This window comes from Engystomops pustulosus, chromosome 5 (assembly GCF_040894005.1).
Source record: "Engystomops pustulosus chromosome 5, aEngPut4.maternal, whole genome shotgun sequence".
In the NCBI taxonomy this organism is placed as follows: domain Eukaryota; kingdom Metazoa; phylum Chordata; class Amphibia; order Anura; family Leptodactylidae; genus Engystomops; species Engystomops pustulosus.
The window spans coordinates 109,135,594-109,154,351 of record NC_092415.1 but is presented as its reverse complement, the minus strand read 5'-3'; the positions used below and the strand labels follow the sequence as shown (position 1 = coordinate 109,154,351).

Genomic DNA, 18,758 nt, shown 5'->3' with positions numbered 1-18,758 from the left:
CGGTAGCAGAGATAGCCAAAGCACAGTTTTTGTGTTAGTCAGTTATAATCATATAGGGCAGGATAGCAGTAGCAGCTTAGCAACAATATGCAGCAAGATGGAAAAAATTATGGGAATGAAGCAACTGGCTCACAGTATGCAGGTTGACTGCTTCTCACCCAATCCATGTATGGCTGCTGGTGTTCCAGGCTCAGTTCCACACCGCTTTGTCACTCATTTATCCTGGGCTGTCACTGTAGAGGGGCTCGCCGCCTGCCACCCGGCGTCTCCCTTCCACGTGGGCAGCTCCGGTCTCCGCCTGTCTCCAGCGCTGCCGACAAGAACAGGATAGTGTCCACGGCGGCTGCCTCCACACTTCCTACTGTGCACACCGCTGAAGGTAACAGCCGCTGCCTGCAACCCTGAATCAAGGGGTCTCACCGCTGCCCGGGCGAGCCGTCTTCATTACTCGGCCTCGGACGCCAGCTCTCCGGAGTCGGCGTTCGAGCACCGAGATATGCCGCCGGGAGAGGAGATCCCGCACCAGGGGGAGCGCCCTGTGACGTGCGCCTCACGTCATGCCGTCATGCGTCCTTTCCTCAGCCGCGACACTTCTTAAATACACATGCAAGCAGTTTGCACCTAAAAGAATGTTCAAAGTCCACCAGGAAACTGGCGCATGGACGCTTTATTAAATGTGTGTCAAACTCCAACTAAACACAAAACTGCCACAGACACTTTATAGATACATGTACAAGCCAATTTGACCTTTTTTATGTGCAATGTTGGACAGAAAACTGGTGCAGCCATTTTAATACAACTGACCTTATGACTTTTCAAAGGCAAGGAGTAAATAAGTAAAGTGAAACATAAAAGTGATGTGGTGGAATAGGGTCGCACTGTAGCACGGTAACAATCTCTGTTCCTGACCCATTAGATATGCGTCCTGAGGGAGCAGAGCCCAGTGACATGGGAGAGGCGTGAGCCTGGAGTCAGATGCCACAAGCTGGGTGGGTTTAGTGTAGTGAGAACACATGCAGAGCCGTGCTGGGCTCCACATGCCCTGTGACTCGGCAGCCCTGTGGAGGCACTGTCACACTGCTTCCTTACCACACTGCTATTTACACTCCCAGGATCCCTCAGAGCTGCTACCATGTCACATACACGGAATGTTTAGGACACGCACAAGGAACAAAGGAAGGCTGGAAGATCCTGCAGCGGGAGAACAAAGAGCCCGGAGTAAGACTGTAAGTAAGCAGACACTGAGGGCAGGCAGCCCCTTTGTTGTGGCCGGTGGAGGGGGGCGCTAGTCTCGGTATAGTCAGATGTATTAATGGCCAGGGGCTAAGCAGTTACTGGGATTGTGTCTCCTGTATGTGTTCTATATGTGATGCACTGGAGCTATTGTGTATGTGACGAGACTGGCAGGGCGTGCACGGAAATGACACGGTCACATGGAAAGTACAAAAGCTTTCCAGCTCTAAAGGGGGTCGGAGGACATTGCTAGTGCACTAATAACTGCATGTATAGTAACCCCCCAGCCCCATGGTGTCACTGACACGAGATATGGTGTGGTGTGGATCCCCTCTTCAGACCTGGCACGGTCTCCTCATGTTGGCATCAGTTGTTGGGTCAGTAATGTTTACATGGAAAAGTTCATTGACCTGACTACACTGGTAAGAAGCCATACATCTCCCAGTAGCAATGTTGTGATGGGCTGCATACATTACCTGGACAAAGGCCTGGCCTGTCACTCACCAGCATGTCTGTAATCAGCAGTACATGCCAAGTATAGGATGGAATCTGTGCAATGTGGCACCTTGTTCAAAGGAAAATGTTTCCACTGAACTTCTTTCCACTAGGCATTTACAGATTTGTGGTGGTCCCTGTGTACCAGGGATATAATAGTAGAAGGCTTTGTTTGCAGTGGAGCGGGCACAGTGCCATGACTTTCTCTAGTGTTCTACAAGCAATGGCTTCTAGGACTCCTGTTTTTATGCCCCTCTATTGTGCCATAGTAGTATGAAGGCTATTGTAGTATAAAGCTCTGCTTGCAGGGGTTCAGGCATAGGGCCATAGCATTAGATATTAATGGGTGCAGAATGGAAAAGAGTGCACTAGGTTATAGTCTATATCTCTGGAATTTACAACTAAAGTAAGATCCTGATCACTTGGTTACATCTACAATACTCTGCTGCTGCTTTTTCTTACAACCTAGTAAAGTGGTATTTTCCATTTTTTATTACATACACCAGTGGCATTGTACTTTGATTCTGTATTAAACTCTTAGAAAAGGCGATGAGTCCTCCTGAGCAGAACTACTTCTTTGCCTTATTGGAGGATTTCCAAATGAGAGATTGCCCACTATGACACTAGTATATCCCTTAATGGGGGTATATGGAAAAAGCTGTTATAATTGGAAACACAATTTTAATAGAATTTATGAAGGGAAGTCCAGGTTTACAATAGATGATAAAACACAATATGTACTGTATATAAAAAGTATTAACGTACACTATTGTGAATAAAAACTATTGACATGTTCCTTTAAGAATCAGATTTTAGAGCTTTTATAATGCTAATACAGGTGGTCCCCTACTTAAGAACACTCAACTTACATACGACCCCTAGTTACAAACGGACCACTGGATATTGGTAATTTATTGTACTTGAGTCCTAGGATACAATAAACAGCTGTAGCAGTTATCAGAGGTGTCTGTAGTTAAGCTTTATTGTTAATCCTGATTCTTATGACAACCCAACATTTTTAAAATCCAATTGTCATGGAGACCAAAAAGGTTCTGGCTGGGATTACAATGATAAAATATACAGTTCCGACTTACATACAAATTCAACTTAAGAACAAACCTACAGACCCTATCTTGTATGTAACCCGGGGACTGCCTGTAATGGACATTTATGGGTATCTCTCCCAATACCCATTGTTGTGTTTGCTGGTGTACAGGGTGTGTTCACACGTTGCAGTTAAAACTGCATCGCAATCAGCTTTGAAGTGGTTTTAGGTGCAGTTTTGTCAATTGAACAGGTGAAAGACATGAACTGAACAAGTGAATTTGATTTTGAAGGGGAAACCTGCTCCACAACTGTCATTTACCCGTTCAGTTCATGTCTTTCAAATTGACAAAACTGCACCTAAAACCAACTCAAAGCTGATTGTGATGCAGTTTTAACTGCAACGTGTGAACACATCCTTAGTTGCAGGTCTTTGAGTCTATGGAACCAATAATAGAACCCTGCACTTTGCACTGTAGGGTACTATTTCAGCATAGGGTTTCATTATTCCTAACTGGGAAAACAAATTAACAACATAGATAAATTTAATACTATGACAATTTACCTCTAAATACTTACCTTTACTGTCTGCGGCACCCAAAGTGGTATCGTATATACTTGAGTATAAACCGACCCGAATATAAGCCAAGGCTGCTACTTTTACCACAAACTGGGAAAACCTATTGACTTGAGTATAAGCCTAGTATGGGAAATGCATTGGTCACAGCCTCCCTCAGTATATAGCTATTCAGCCCCTTGCCCCCAGTATACAGCCAGCCCCAGTTTGTGCCCAGTATACAGCCAGACCCAGTTCATTAAAAAAAAGTCAATACTCGCCTTTCCGATGCCCCCGCAGGTCTTCTTTTCGAACCGTCCGGCAGCAGCAGGTCCATGATGCGCATCGCCCTCACGTCAGCCGCCATGTGTTGCTGGCACACACAATTCTATTGCAGCAACTGCTGACGTCAGAGCCTCTGCCGTCCCACAGACTTGCAGCTGCCAGGAGGATGGAAGAGAAGACCTGCGGGGGGCGTTGCAAAGATAAGTATTGACTTTCTTTTTTTTAACTTGAGTATAAGCCAAGTTTGGGTTTTTCAGCACATTTATTTAAAAAAAACCTCGGCTTATACTCAAGTATATACGGTAAGTAAAGTACTCTGAGAGTCGATTCGCACGTGGCGTTCTGATGGATGGGTTTTGTACGTATGTGTCTAAAACGCATGCATTTTCATGTTATTATATGTTTGGCTGTTTCAAAGCAGCCAAATACTCATTAGGTGCTAGAAAAATTAGACAAAAACAACTTTTTAGGCTTTTCAAGCTGCCTTTCCAGGTCGCAGTTTATTTACATCTATGCCACATGAAAATCTGTGGATTTCACCAAGAACAAACAGGTATTGTCACAGGTTGTATAATATCTGCCTTTCTCAAGTATTTCCCCTGCCTCGGTCCTAACAACTGATGCATCATCAAAGGCACAATGGAGTTAGTGTATGCATATACAGTATAGCAAACGCCATGATCGAAACAGAGTATGTTGGTACTACAGTGACAGCAGTCAGCGATCGTGGTGTAAGGGACCCCCAGAAGGAACAATTCTCTTAATCTTGCTTGGATTTAAGGTTAAAAAACATGGTGGTCCTGAAAGAGTTTAGGAAGTGTGATCCTGGAAGGTATAAAACACATGCCGCCTGACTACCAGAGCCTGTACGATCCTGTCACACAAACAGGATCTTACAGTCTCTGTGTCAGCCTATGCATCTGCATAATACTACCGTACAATGAACAAGCAATTGTATGAATGCTTGTTCATTTCCCACAGTGGAACTAAAAGGGAAAAAAGGGAAAAAATTGTTTTTTAAATAAAAATAATGAAATCAATAAAATAATAAAAAATCCCCAATTACATACAAAAGTCACATATAATGCATATGGTATCACTAGGTCCGTAACAACTTGTACAATAAAACCTATATCATTAGTGAACCTGGACAATGACCGTCATAAAAAAAAGGCCAGCATTATTTGGTTTTACATATCTTGTCACCCCTCCCCCCCCCCAAAAAAAACAATAAAAAGTGATCAAAAAATGTATCCAGTCCAGAATGGTACGGGTGTAAAGTACAGCATGTCCTGCTAAAAATAAGCCCTAAATCAAAAATGTTATATCTCTTAGAAGAGGGCAAAGCAAAAACCATAGATTTTATAACATAGGGGGGGATTTATAAACGCAGTTGTGCCACAATTCTGGTGCTTTCTTCTCCAAAAACACTATCTTAAGTCATCAAGGCTTTTAGACCATTTTTTGGCACTTTCCCTACTTGTCCAATTAAGGGGGCATGGCCTTCTTGTCGGTGGACGTTTCCTCGTGAGTAAGGGGCGTGGCTTGCGGGAAATTGTCTGAAATAGGAACCGATAGTCTTAGTGTGTTGTCACACATGGCGTTTTTGGGCCATTTTAGTTAGTGCATCTTCAGATCGTAAAAAAACGCATCAGTTTTTAAAAAACACATCCGTTTTTTGAAAACGCATCTGTTTTTGTCCGGTTTTCCGAATATAGGCAATTACAAATGGACAAAAACGCATGCGTTTAAAAAAAAAAAGGATGCGTTTTTACGATCTGAAGACGCACTAACTAAAAAAGGCCCAAAAACGCCATGTGTGACATCGCCCTTATACTGCACCAGAATTCATCATCACAGTGATAAATCTGGCGCAGCAAAAGACCAGTGTTTTCCAGCTAGAAACTGGCGTAACCTGAGACACATTCTAAAAATCCCCCCCATTATGTTTTATTCTGCAAAATGTATAAGTGGCTACACGTGGCATTTTGAACCCGTTTTTAAGCAGTCCATTTTTTTCCCCGTTTTTCCCAATTATCATTATCATAATTGGAAAAAAAAAACGGACAAAAACGGGTGCAATTTCAAAAACCGGATGCGTTTTAAAAACAGATGGTTTTTTTAACGGACTGCTTAAAAACAGCCCAAAACTGGTTCAAAACGCCACTAAAACTTAAGAAAAATACAGGAATATGGTATCACTGTAATTGTACTGACCCATATAATGAAGGTAACATGTTTATTAGGCTATATGGGGTACACCAAAAAAAGGGTTGTTTTAATAAACATTTTGAATTCAGATAATGCTTTTTCTTTTCATGAAAAGTATTATATTGGTTTTGACCATCGTGATACTTTTCTAGGTATCATACCAGACTCAAAATTATATTGTGTATAAATAAAACCTAAGTCTTAGGCCGGCGCCACACGTGGCGCTTTGTCTGCGCTTGCAAACGCAGACAAAGTCGCGGCCACCGGGGCGGGCCTCGGCCCGATTGCATCGGCGTTTCTATGGAGACGCCTGCAATCGAGAACGAGCCGCCCGTGTTTCGCGTTAAATTAACCCAAAACACCGGCGGCTCGTTCCTGATCTCAGGCGTTTCCATAGAAACGCCGATGCGATCGGGCCGAGGCCCGCCCCGGTGGGCACGACTTTGTCTGCGTTTGCAAGCGCAGACAAAGCGCCACGTGTGGCGCCGGCCTTAGGCCCCTTCCACACTTGTGTTTCAGATCACGCCAGAGTCTGATCAGGGTGCGATCAGGGTTTGGTCAGTGAAAAACTGACATATTTCATCAGAGTTCAATCAGTTTCCAGTCAGGGTGCGTTCACACGTTCCGCTAGCGTCGCATTTATAACACGACGCTAGCGCACAGGGAGCGGGGCTCGGGCCGATCGCATATGCGTTTGCCGGGTAGTCTATCTTTTCTATGGCAATTGATGCGTGAAAACTTGTATGGTGCGATTTTCACGCGCGTGACTTGCTGAGATTTAAGCGCATGTTAAAAAAAAAGCGCGTGTGTACATGAAAAAAAATGCAAGTCTGAAAAAGCACATTGATTACAATGGGTCTGAGTGCTATGCAAGTTCTGTGCGTCAAAAGCACATGCAGAACACGTGCGTGAAAACGCAAGTGAAGGAGGTGCCTTAGTGTACTATAGCAAACTCACATGCTGTTCCCCCTAAGGCTACATGCACACAATGTATGCCCGCCGTACCCGTAGTACGGCGGGCATACATCGGTGCTGCAGAGAGGAGCAGGGGATGAGCACAGCTCACCCCCGCTCCTCTCCATAGGCATATACAGTGCACGGTGCTGTATCACGTGAAAAGATAGGACAAGATAGGACACGTGTGCAGCACCGTACCACTCCCGTACAGCGCCGTGAGCCCACAGAAGTGTATGGGGGCCATATATACGTCGGCCGTACATATACGGCCCCATACATTTGTGTGAATGTAGCCTTACCCAGTATTTCCCAGGTTTCTTGTATTAGTCCAGCTTTGCATGTCTTAAGGCTAAGTTCACAGTTGCATTCAGCAGGTTCCATTATACATTGCATTAGTAATGGATTTTAGGGTGCGTTCCCACATTCAGTTTTTCAGATGAAGTTTTTGAAGCCAAAAGCAGGTGTGAATGATAATGTGTGAGAACATATCATTGAGAGAAGCTGTTTCTCCTCTTATTTCACTATACTCCTGGTTTGGATGTCAAAAGCTGCCTCTAAAATACTGAACCTGTAAACGCACCCTCAGATATATTTTAGAGTCTTTTAAAACTAGTTTAAAAACACAAAATGGTGGGCAATTCTTTTATATTTGGGAGGTAGAATATTTAGTTCATAATCAGTTTGCAATTTAAAGGAGCTGAGGACAACATCTGTTGGTATGGATGGTGATGAAGATGACTTTTGTAAAAAATTGTGTTAGGGTGAAGACACACGTGGCGTTTTTAGGCCGTTTTTGGGCCGTTTTTAGTTAGTGCGTTTTCAGATCGTTAAAAACGCATGCGTTTTTGACCAGTTTGAATTAAGATAATTGGTCAAACCTGTCGAAAACGCATGCGTTTTTCGAAAACGCATGCGTTTTAACTAAAAACAGCCCACAAACTGCCTAAAAACGCCACGTGTGTCTTCACCCTCAGGCCTTATGCTTTCGCAAAATTATGGTTTTATAAATTCAATGACACTTCTATAAAGTGTCTAATCAATATAAACCTTGCTTATTGCTAGGCAGGTATGAAAAGTCTTTATAGTACAAAGCACAGAGGTATTTAATATTTGATATAATGCTGAAGTAGTCAGGTGTGTATTTTTCTGTTCCCCGAGATCTGAGTTCTTATATTTATAGTTCTGCTTTTCTACTGTATGTAGGTCAGTGGGACAGATTAATTCAGCTTCTGCTTACGTAGCTTCTTTTGGTAAATGCTTAGAAATTAATAGGTGCACAGTAGGTTAAAGCTACGGTAAAATTAACTGGAGGTTAACTATAATGTCCTGCACATCAAATATTATTTTTATCAATGAATGTATGTGAACTAAGATGCCCCATTCACAACTAATGAAGCCTCATAATCTGTTAGTTCCAAGGTTGTAGGAAATATGGAGATCTCAGAAATGTAAGCTGAAGAGACATTGGGATTTAGAGCTCAAGGATATTGTTGTTTGTGATGCGTCCAAGCAGCTCTACTTTAGTAACAGAAGTGCTTTAAAGCAGCAATAGTCCCCAGCAGTGAAAAATAGTCTAGTGGAAATCACTAATAAAATATTCATATCCATAGCCAACAGATTGCACGTGACTTCGCTAGATTTACTGCTAAAGTACTAAATAAGAATAATAAGAGGTTAGGCTCTGCCCACCTCCTTTTTGCTGATATAGATTACTGACAAGTTGCTTAAGGACAAAATATGACATAGCACAGAAAAGAAACAGGTGAGCAGCACAATATGGCATAATTCTGTTTGAATTAAAAAGGGAAATCATATATGACAATTTTGTAAAAATCATTATGACATTGGAGTTACTCTTTAACTTTCCCAGTTCCCCATGGTAGTCCTCTCCTCTCATGTGCACAGCCAAAGCAGAGAAAGAACAGCCACAGGGTAATACAGATGGATTGGATTTTGTTTTTTTACAGAACAAAAGAACAAAGGGTGGTTGGAGAGTGCATACAGTGAACAGTATAATACCTCCACTTTTATATGGCCCCTTTTCCTGGGGAAAATATAAGAGAGGGGAAAGAGGGCATCATAAGGTGAGTGGCTGCAGAAAAGGGGGCATCAGAAAGTGGGGTCATCCCCACCAATCCCTGCAAAAGATTTTGATGCCCAACCACTCCCTGGTTACAAAATGGTGGGAAGCATTACTATTCATTAACACCCTCAGACCAGAACATGACCTTATAATCACATGTTTATAATAAAAGGGCTAAATTAAAATTCTTTGCAGAGATGGGTTGGCTGCACATGAAAGTTTTCACTCCAGTGAAGTGGTGAACATATGGTGAAGCTGGCCTGAATGGCTATTGTTAACCTATTGACCTGACTTCTTGTCTGTGATTTCTGTAAAATAAATCTTGCTGATCACACACTGCATGACATAATTTACCTTTTTACAGTCAACTGTACTGTTAAAAGAAAAAAAAAATGGCAACATATACTTGTAGCCGAACATTTATCATTCAGTTTATGACAAAAGTTTCTTGTAATTCCATCACCTTTTATCCCCAACCTCACCACTATGCTCATCACAGCTCTACCTTATCTATTTAACCTGTCGCTGTCCATTGGTATTGTTCCATCTTCCTTTTAACTTGCAACTACCGTGTTTCCCCGAAAATAGGACATGTCCCGAAAATAAGACCTACTGCCGTTTTCAGTAGGTTTTCAAATATAAGGCCTCCCCCGAAAGTAAGACCCCCCCCCCCGCGCGCGCGCGCGACCACCGCACCCCCCCCCCCCCCCCCCCCGCTTGCTCACCGCTTGCTCACCGCTTGCTCCCCGCATGTCTGGCACCTTAGCCGCAGCCACCGCTACAGTGACCCGCCGCTGGAGATGTTCAGGTAGCTGCCGCATCTCCCATAAAGTTCCCCAGTGTCTGTGTGCCTGCTGCTGTAAGGGGGAGCTGACACTGCTTAGCGATAGCTGCCGATGAGTGACACGGCAGGGCTATGCAATATAGTGGCAGCTCCCCCTTCCTCCCCTCTGCGTAACCCGAGTGACTGCCCGGGAAAGTTGAACTGCCGGCAGTTCTACTGTCGCAGGCTGCCGCGGCTATTGCGGGCAGCCGCGGCTATTGCGGGCAGCCGCCGCGTGGGAGCAGCTCCGTTACAGTGTGACACTGCACGGGGAAAAGCACTGCCGGCAGCCCTCAGTGAATGGCGCGGCAGTGATCTGTTCAGTATCTGTGTCACAGCCGCTCCAGCCTCCAGGTTCAGCGCCGGGGCAGCGGTGACACAGATGACAGATTTATCGCTGGAGCAGTGGGAAGGGACATGGTGGGCACTGCCATACCTGGTGGAGGTGCTCTGTGCCTGCTGCATCTGCAAGAAATCCGCTGCTCCTGTGTCACCTGTCCAGCAGCGGTGTGTGAAAATGACCACCGCAGCACTGAAGAAGCCCACCATATGAGGTCCCTGCATGCAAAGGTGAGTTGGGACATTGGACAATTTAATGTAATTGATGTAATTAAACAGAATGTGAAGGGGTAGGTAGGAGTTACAGGAAGATGTCAATTGTTCGAGTAATGTTATTGGTTAGCGCCCTCTAGTGACCGGAAGTAGCAACAGGAGGTATCCAATTGAGTTAATTGAGTTAAATGAGGTAATTGAGGTAATTGACAGTGTCAATCTGTGAGACATCTGACGGTTTTCCTGTCAGTTTTAAGACACTTTTGTTTTCTGGTCCCTAAGTGTTAAAATCAGGCTGGTGACAATCCTTATTGTTTGTGACCTTCTGGGATCTTTTGAGTGTGAATCTTTTGTGGGGTACCCGCTTTTTTGGTGAAAGGTCTGTTCCCTACTGTTTTTCGGTAAAGTACGAGAATTTTGAGAAGATGAGTGCCAGAAGAAAAAGTTATTCTGTCGAGTACAAGAAAGGAATCGTTGAAGACTCGCAGGGCAAAAACCTTACTACTTTCTGCAAAGAGAAAATGATAGATATCCGATTAGTCCGAAAATGGCGAGCGGATTACAATAAATTCAGTCAACAAGTGGATAACGGAAATGCTAAGAAGTGTGGATCAGGTCGGCAACCATTATTTTCTGAGCTAGAAGATCTCATTTGTGAATGGGTTGCTGACAGAAGAGCAAAGGCTTTGGTTGTGAGTAGGGCCCAGATTCAAGAATTCGCTCTTGCAACGGCACCACAGTTCGACATAGCCCCCGAAGAATTCAAAGCATCGAAACACTGGCTGGATAGTTTCCTTCAGCGGAGTGAGTTGTCTTTAAGACGATCCACAACACTTTTTAAGCTGGAAGATGAAGAAATAATAAAACGTGCATTTGCATTCAAGTCCTTTATTGATGAGATTGACTTTTCTAAATATAATCTTGCCAACATTATTGCTATGGATGAAACTGCAGTTTTTATGGGTCAAGTGTCTCAAACAACAATTGATCAGCGGGGTGCATCCTCAATCTATATTCCTTCCACTGGTTACGAAAGTGCACGAGTTACCTGTATTTTAGCAATTCGTGTGGATGGCACTAAAGTCACACCTTTAATTATTACGAAGGGCAAGAAGGATAAAATCGAACGTGTTTCAGGCGTTTTTATCCTTGAAACTGAAAAGGCCTGGGGCACGCAAGCAGTTATAAGGAAGTGGGTCGATTTAATGTTTCCCCTTGTTATGCGAGGGAGCCAAAGAGGTCTGCTAATCTGGGATGCCGCCAGCACACACCGTGCAAAAGACATGAAGAAATTTCTTCATGAAAGAAGAATAGATTCCATAATGATTCCAGCAGGAATGACGGCCTATCTCCAGACACTTGACATTGCAATAAATAAGCCATTCAAGGACAATTTGCGCATGGAAATGAATGACTACATTGAAAATAGAATGGAACGAAACCAGCGTGGAAACTTCGTGAAGCCTAAACTACAAGAGGTTGTGACATGGGTGAAAAATTCATGGGATAGAATTACTGACGGATGCATTGCAAATGCCCTACGAGCAGGCTATCTTGACAAGAAGTCCTCCTTTAAAGAAAGTGCCATTGCTAAACATGAGAGACTTGGGCCATTGATTCTAAAAGAAATGGAGTCAAAAGAAATGGAATTACAAGGAAGTCACCACGAAATTCAGGATTTGGAAGGTTATGATGATGTTCCAGAAGACGATGATATGACTGTATATGAATAATACTGATAGTGGTAACAAAGTCTTGATGGAATTCCAAGTTTGGACAGTTATAAGGATGTACCACAAGTTAATAAGACTTTAAGTAAAAAAAGCTTGTTTTTTGTTCATAACTACTGGGACCAGTAAATGAACCATATAGGTACATGGAAAGAAATTCTTTTGTGGCTGGTTATGCTAATGTATGTGATTATATGTCTACAGTTTATTAATAAATGTTAATTTTTGTTCAACAAGAAATGTCAATTCTTGTTCATGAAAAAATAAGACATCCCCTGAAAATAAGACCTAGTGCCTCTTTAGGAGCAAAAATTAATATAAGACACTGTCTTATTTTCGGGGAAACAGGGTATCACGCCGATCCGAAAGAAGCCTTCTCTGGATCCATCTTCTCTGCCAAACTATCAACCTATCTCACTACTTCCATTCACTTCAAAACTCCTGGACCAACTGACTCTTTTAAAAACTACAATCTGGTTTCCGACCAAATCACTCCACTGAGGCTGTCCTGATCAAATGACCTATTGTCTGCCAAGCCAAAACACCACTTCTCTTCTCCTTCTTGATCTATCCTCTGCCTTGACACTGTTAACCATTCTTTCCTGCAGACGCTATGTTCTCTTGGCATCACTGACCTGGCCCTCTCCTGAATCTCCTCTTACTTTTCTAACCAGATGTTCTGTGTCTATCAGTATTTACAGAAAGGGAAGGGAAAAATGGGAAAAATTGTGGCAGATAAAATATAACGTTTATTTGTTATTATTAAAATGTCTTTGCACAAGAAATATAAAAATTTACAAGCATATATATAACATCTAGGGCAAGATTAGAAAGCTAGTCTTCCTACATGCTTATATTGACCCCTGTTTTTATTAACTTGTTTGGTACTCTTTTATTGCTTTCTTCTATTTTTTGCATGCATATAAACGTTCTATTTTATCTGCCACAATTTTTCCCTTCCCTTTCTTGAAATACTAAACTACTATTGGTGGTGCACACTGGGCAGAAAAGGACCACCTGTCTTTTGTATTAATCCATACAGTTCTGTGTCTATCAGTCTCATACCACCGCTTCAACTCGCCCCCACCCTGTTAGGGTGCCTCAAAGTTTTGTCCTGGGACCCCTGTTTTCGACATCTACATTTCTGGCCTAGGACAACTCATCAAGTCCTTGGCCTTCAATACCACTCCTATGCTGATGACACACCCTCCAAATGTCTCTGAACTAATCAGTCAATAGGATCATTAGCTTCACTCTATTACCATCAGCTCTTCTAACAACTTTAGCCAGGAATTCACCTGTGCATCTCCCAGACTCTGGAACTCTCTACCAAAATGTGCAAGTCTGTTCCCCATCTTCCATCCTTCAAAAGTAATCTGAAAACCACCTGTTCAGGATCACCTACACCTACAATATTCATTAAGTGTACTGTTCTGCTCCTTCACCTCGTGTCTTCATCTATCTTCCCACAGATTGTAAACCCTCACGGGCAGGGTCCTTGTTTCCTGATCACTGTTGTTTTTGTACTTGCATTTGTTCTTTTCTTAATGTAATGTATGTGAACCCCTTATTGATTGTACAGAACCATGGAATTTATGGTGTTTTCTAAATTATAATAATGACCTATTCTGTGGATATGTCATCACCATTGTGAAAGTGGAAAATATGGCTCAAGAAGAGTACTGAAGAGTACTCAAATGCACATTGTTTTACGGTTTTAGGCAACATGTTTATGCAATGGGAAACCCCCATTAAATCATGTCCTTGACCCCTGATTCATATAGGAAGTTATGTTATCATAACAGCTGACTCCCACTGTAGTATAATTTAGTAAGAGTAAGAACATCAGAATTTCCACCCCCATCATTGCCCTACTAGGTTTTTTTATTTGCTAATATCATTACAATGTGCAAACAAAGCTAAGCTCTGTTCACACTAATAGCTAAAGAGCCCTGTAGCATACGCATATATTTTCTTAAGAAATTATAATGCTTTGAATTACAGGCGGTCCCCTACTTAAGAACACCTGACTTACAAACGACCCCTAGTTACAAACCGCCCTCTGGATGTTGGTAATTTACTGTACTTCAGTTTCAGGCTACAATGATCAGCTATAATAGTTAACAAAAGGTGTCTGCAGTTAAGATTTATTCTTAATATACATACATTTCTGACTTGCATACAAATTCAACTTAAGAACAAAACTACAGAACCTATCTTGTACGTAACGTGGGGAATGCCGGTATTTATCTTTATTTATATTCAATAAATTATTGCTTAGCTCTCCATCCAGTGCCTCCTCATTTGCCTTTTTTTACAGGGCTGTTCTCTTTGTGAAGCTAGACAAAAACAGGTGCACCATACCTCCTGATCAACCCTCAAGCTTATATGTGATAGCTGGATTTATACTTATTAAACTTTTAATAGGCCTCTTAATTAAGAGAGCTTAGTGTTTTATTCCCTTATGCTAAATTAATTTTTACCCTCAATTGTAAGTATATAGCGATAGGATTCCCAACATGAAGGGCTGCAATATACCCGACCGTAAATACCTGAGCAGTTTTGGGATACATCCTCCTGTTCAGCCCCTCCCCCTTAAAACAGGAACGAAAAACAAAAGCCGTGATTTGCTGCCAATTTTGAGGGTGTCTTTGTGACTTTACTCAGCAGGGTCTGGGGTTGGATGCTATACAATGGCCTATTAAGGCCTCCACTGAGCGTACTGTTTTTATATAGCAGATCGCAGGATGAAAAAATATATTCTGCTATGCTTTTTCATCTTATATTTTCTTTTTTTTGAATCAAAACCATCTTTATTGTGGTTTTTTAATATTTTAATAGACATACTGTTACACAAAAGACCAAAACAGTAAAATGTCCCAATCCCTCCTCCCCAACCCCTTTCCCTACAGCAGACAGATGGGAAGCTAGTTTTTTCAATGCTTAACGACCAAATATCCAATCTATACAGATCATACCTAGAGAGTAAGTAACCTTATATCCCTCAAACTCGTGGTTACCATGGTCATTGCTTCCTGAAAAAGCCTAAAACAAAAGTGTGTTTATCTTTATGCACTCAACTTCATCATCAGGTAGTGAGAGCTACGTCGCAAATCTATCAATGCTCTATTCGGAAGTCCCGCCGTATTCATCCACCATCCCCATAGCTTATCAAATTTTTTTTGAAAATTTTCTTTTTAGGTACACCCCACATTATAAACTCCTGTATTGCAGGCGCCGAGGTCTGGATCCACCGAGCGGCTATGGATTTAAGTGCCAAATATAGTAATTTTTGTGTACATATCAAAGTAACCCCCTTTATGGTATCATTTTCAATCAATCCTAATAAGCAGACCCTGGGGTCCGGCTCCAAATCCACTGATAGTACTGTATTACGTGCAAAACTTGTTTCCAGAATTCCCCCAATTCCTTACACTCCCACAGCATATGTAGTAACTTAGCATCTGGGGTCGAACACCGGGGACAGCAAGAGTCAGGGCGCACTCCTATCTTATGGAGTAAACTTCGTGTCTTATACACCCTATGCAGGAGATGGGCCTCTGACGGAGACAGTAATGGTATCCCCTCTAAGATCTCTTCCCATTAGGAATCTGAAATTTTCCCTACATCTGCTTCCGATTTTTCCTTCATAGTGAGGGGATGTCCTTTCAGGTACTCTTCTAGGAGACTAGAGTAAATATTAGATATAATTCCCCTATTTGGGCCTCCTCCCACTGCTAACTTCAAGACGCAGTGACTTGATGTTTGGATCATTCCATCTTTGATGGTTTTTTCATATGCATGCATTGGAGAAATTTATAAAACTGCGTTTGCGGTAGGTTAAAGGTGTCCTGCAGCTGTTCAAAGGATTTAAAAATGTCCCCATTTAGTATTTGATGAAGGAACCATATGCCTTTGCCCTCCCATGGTGAAAAGCCCTCCAGTCTGAACATCTCGGGGAGCCGAGGGTTATGCCAGATAGGGAAGTATTCACTATGACCCTGGATCCCTAACATACTTTTAATCTTGGACCAGGTCTTTGATATTACAACCAGAGTCGGGCATCTTAATCCCCTAGTTGTTACTGTTTTCCCTCCTTCTACTGCTGCAATTGGCGGTATCATGCCAGTCATGGAGGACACCAATCTATTTTCTAATGTATGTGAAATCTACAAACCAAAAGGAGCCACTTGTTTGACAGTGTATGTTTATGGGCCTATTTAGCATGATTTCCTGGGGTGTACATTGAGCATGTGATTGATGTCTGATCACGTTGTTCAAAATATATACACTATCTACGTTACTGCAGCCTGTTGTGTGACTGCTGAGACGATTTTGGATAAGTAATAATAAGCTGTCTTACAGCTGGCCACAGTTATTATATGCATACGGATCGAAACTGCTTATGGACTGAGTAACCATTTAAAGGGGTTGTCCGAGTTTTGAAAAAAAAACTATATGTGGCCGGGAGCGGGCTGCCTAAAACAATAAAGATGTACTTACCTTCCGGTGCCCTCCGGTATCCAGGAGGAGCTGGATTCAGCTTCCGGCCGGACCCGACAACCTTCCGGCCCCCATATACAATGCTGTGTATAGGGACTGATAGGCATACCCGGCCATGGCCGGCCGGAAGCTGAATGCAGCGCTGCTCCGGAGGGCCATGTTTGTTTACATGGCGCCCGGACCGGAGTGACAGCAGCGCTGGATACCGGAGGGCAACGGAAGGTAAGTACATCTTTATTGTTTTAAGCAGCCCGCTCCCGGCCACATATAGTTTTTTTTCAAAACTTGGACAACCCCTTTAATGCATACAACTTCCTGATTGTAGATATTTGTGGAAAGAAGTGTTTGACATGTTAGATTTCAACATGCCTAATATGCATAAATAATTGATGAAAATGGACTGAATATGCTCAATTCAGAGAGTATGGATGACCATCTGATGTATACGGGGGCTCCCTGACTCTCCTTAGATGGCTAATATCAGGGAAGATGCATTGAGCAGATTTAGGAGCGCATTTAGGACTGTGCGTATGTTTAAGGGAGTCAGAAGAGATGGCCCGAGCAATCATTTTGCTGACACCTATTAAGGGGGAAATCTACAGTTCAAACTAAAACACTGCAGGCATTCCCCAGACATCATCCAGGGACATCCTTGATCAGATTTTCTGAAGTCCCGCGCTTGATGTAAATCACATGGGAGGGGGTATTCAGAGGCAGGGAGGGCTTGACTTCAATGTCACACTCTCCTCCTCCCTGACATCAATTTACATCTAACTTCAAAATTGATATTCTGGATGATACTACCAAGCTGGGTCATGAAAGAAACATCATTTAAAAGCTGTTCAAGTACTTGACAACATACTGGTAGTGGTTTATTAGGCCAGGTTCCCTTTAAAAGTGTACAATGGGCCCTGAAATCATCAATCCCATTTTGAATTACAAAACGGTACAATGCACTGATTTGTGGTTTTTTCTACTCCATTAGCACAAAAAGCTTTGCACCTTGTCATATAATAGGCATATACTGCACTGGTAGGTATCAAGGAGACAAACGCCACTCTTGATGCAACCCCACAGTGAATATTTAACCATTGTACATACAACATTCAAGCATAAGTCTTTCTATCAAAACAATAGACACCGCAATGGAGCCCAAACATACCCCATTATAAGTCAAAGGGGTCTGCTAGGTACTAGTGGGGTCTATTATGTTCAGTTCCACACTGCTGTAACAACTACAGTATCATGCATGCAGATTTAATATCCACATATACTTAACTATATGCACACAACTAGTTATATACATATGCATATGCTAGAAAACCTATTGTTCTTCCTTACAAAAAGGAAGAAGTAATCCAACAAAAATAGCACAAGTTTACACAATATAGATAGTAGCAAAATATAAATTTTATTGTGAAGAAGTAACAAATGCTGGTTAAAAAAGTTGGCCCCACCGCAGGGGGGACACAAGACAATGTTGTATGCCAAACAGCAGATCAGACTGGTATAGATGTGTTTACACTCTATAGATATGTAATGGGGCATCAATGGCCATTAACACATATACAATACTAATGGGAAGCGTTGACAAATTACAATAAAGGGATAACAATAGAAAGTGGTGAACATAAATACAATAGTGGGCTTACCCATATTATGCTGTTCGCTGCCTGGAAGACAACGGCCCCGACGCGCGTTTCGGCTGGTTGACAGCCTTCATCTGACCCCCAGCGGTGGGTCCAACTTTTTTAACCAGCATTTGTTACTTCTTCACAATAAAATTTATATTTTGCTACTATCTATATTGTGTAAACTTGTGCTATTTTTGTTGGATTACTTCTTCCTTTTTGTAAGGACGAACAATAGGTTTTCTTCATGATTATATACGCGGTCTTCCTTTTCCCTATCTTTGGTTTGTCCAACCTTATTGTTATATGCATATGCTACCAAACATGTATACATAATTTATTTACATACACATACTACCATATATGCATATAAAAACATGCTCACACACAGTTCATATAGCAGTGACAAAGATTTTTAACGAATTGAATGCTTTTGACAACTATAAACTCTCCTGGGGCCCCAGACGGCCATATGAAATAAACCTATGAGGATATGCCATTGGCATTGATGGGTTAGTGGGGCAATGTTCAGCAACTACAAATGTGATTCCACATCCCATCTTATGATGTGAAATTGATGGAGACAGCTCTACGAATATGAATGAGTTGGAGATGTGTTTTAAAAGTTTGTTTAGTAACTCTGAAGAGGCGATTT

The 18,758-nt window shown here is 42.2% G+C and overlaps 1 protein-coding gene across 1 annotated transcript in view; it reads left to right on the top strand.

Moving 5' to 3' along the window:
* Positions 1–496: 496 nt before the first annotated feature.
* Positions 497–18,758, top strand: part of LOC140134129 (uncharacterized) — an 82,774-nt gene continuing 64,512 nt past the window's right edge. Inside the window, exons 1-2 of the mRNA XM_072154762.1 lie at positions 497–538; positions 1,000–1,226. Coding sequence (XP_072010863.1) covers positions 497–538; positions 1,000–1,226 — 269 coding nt within the window. The remainder of the gene's footprint in view (positions 539–999; positions 1,227–18,758) is intronic.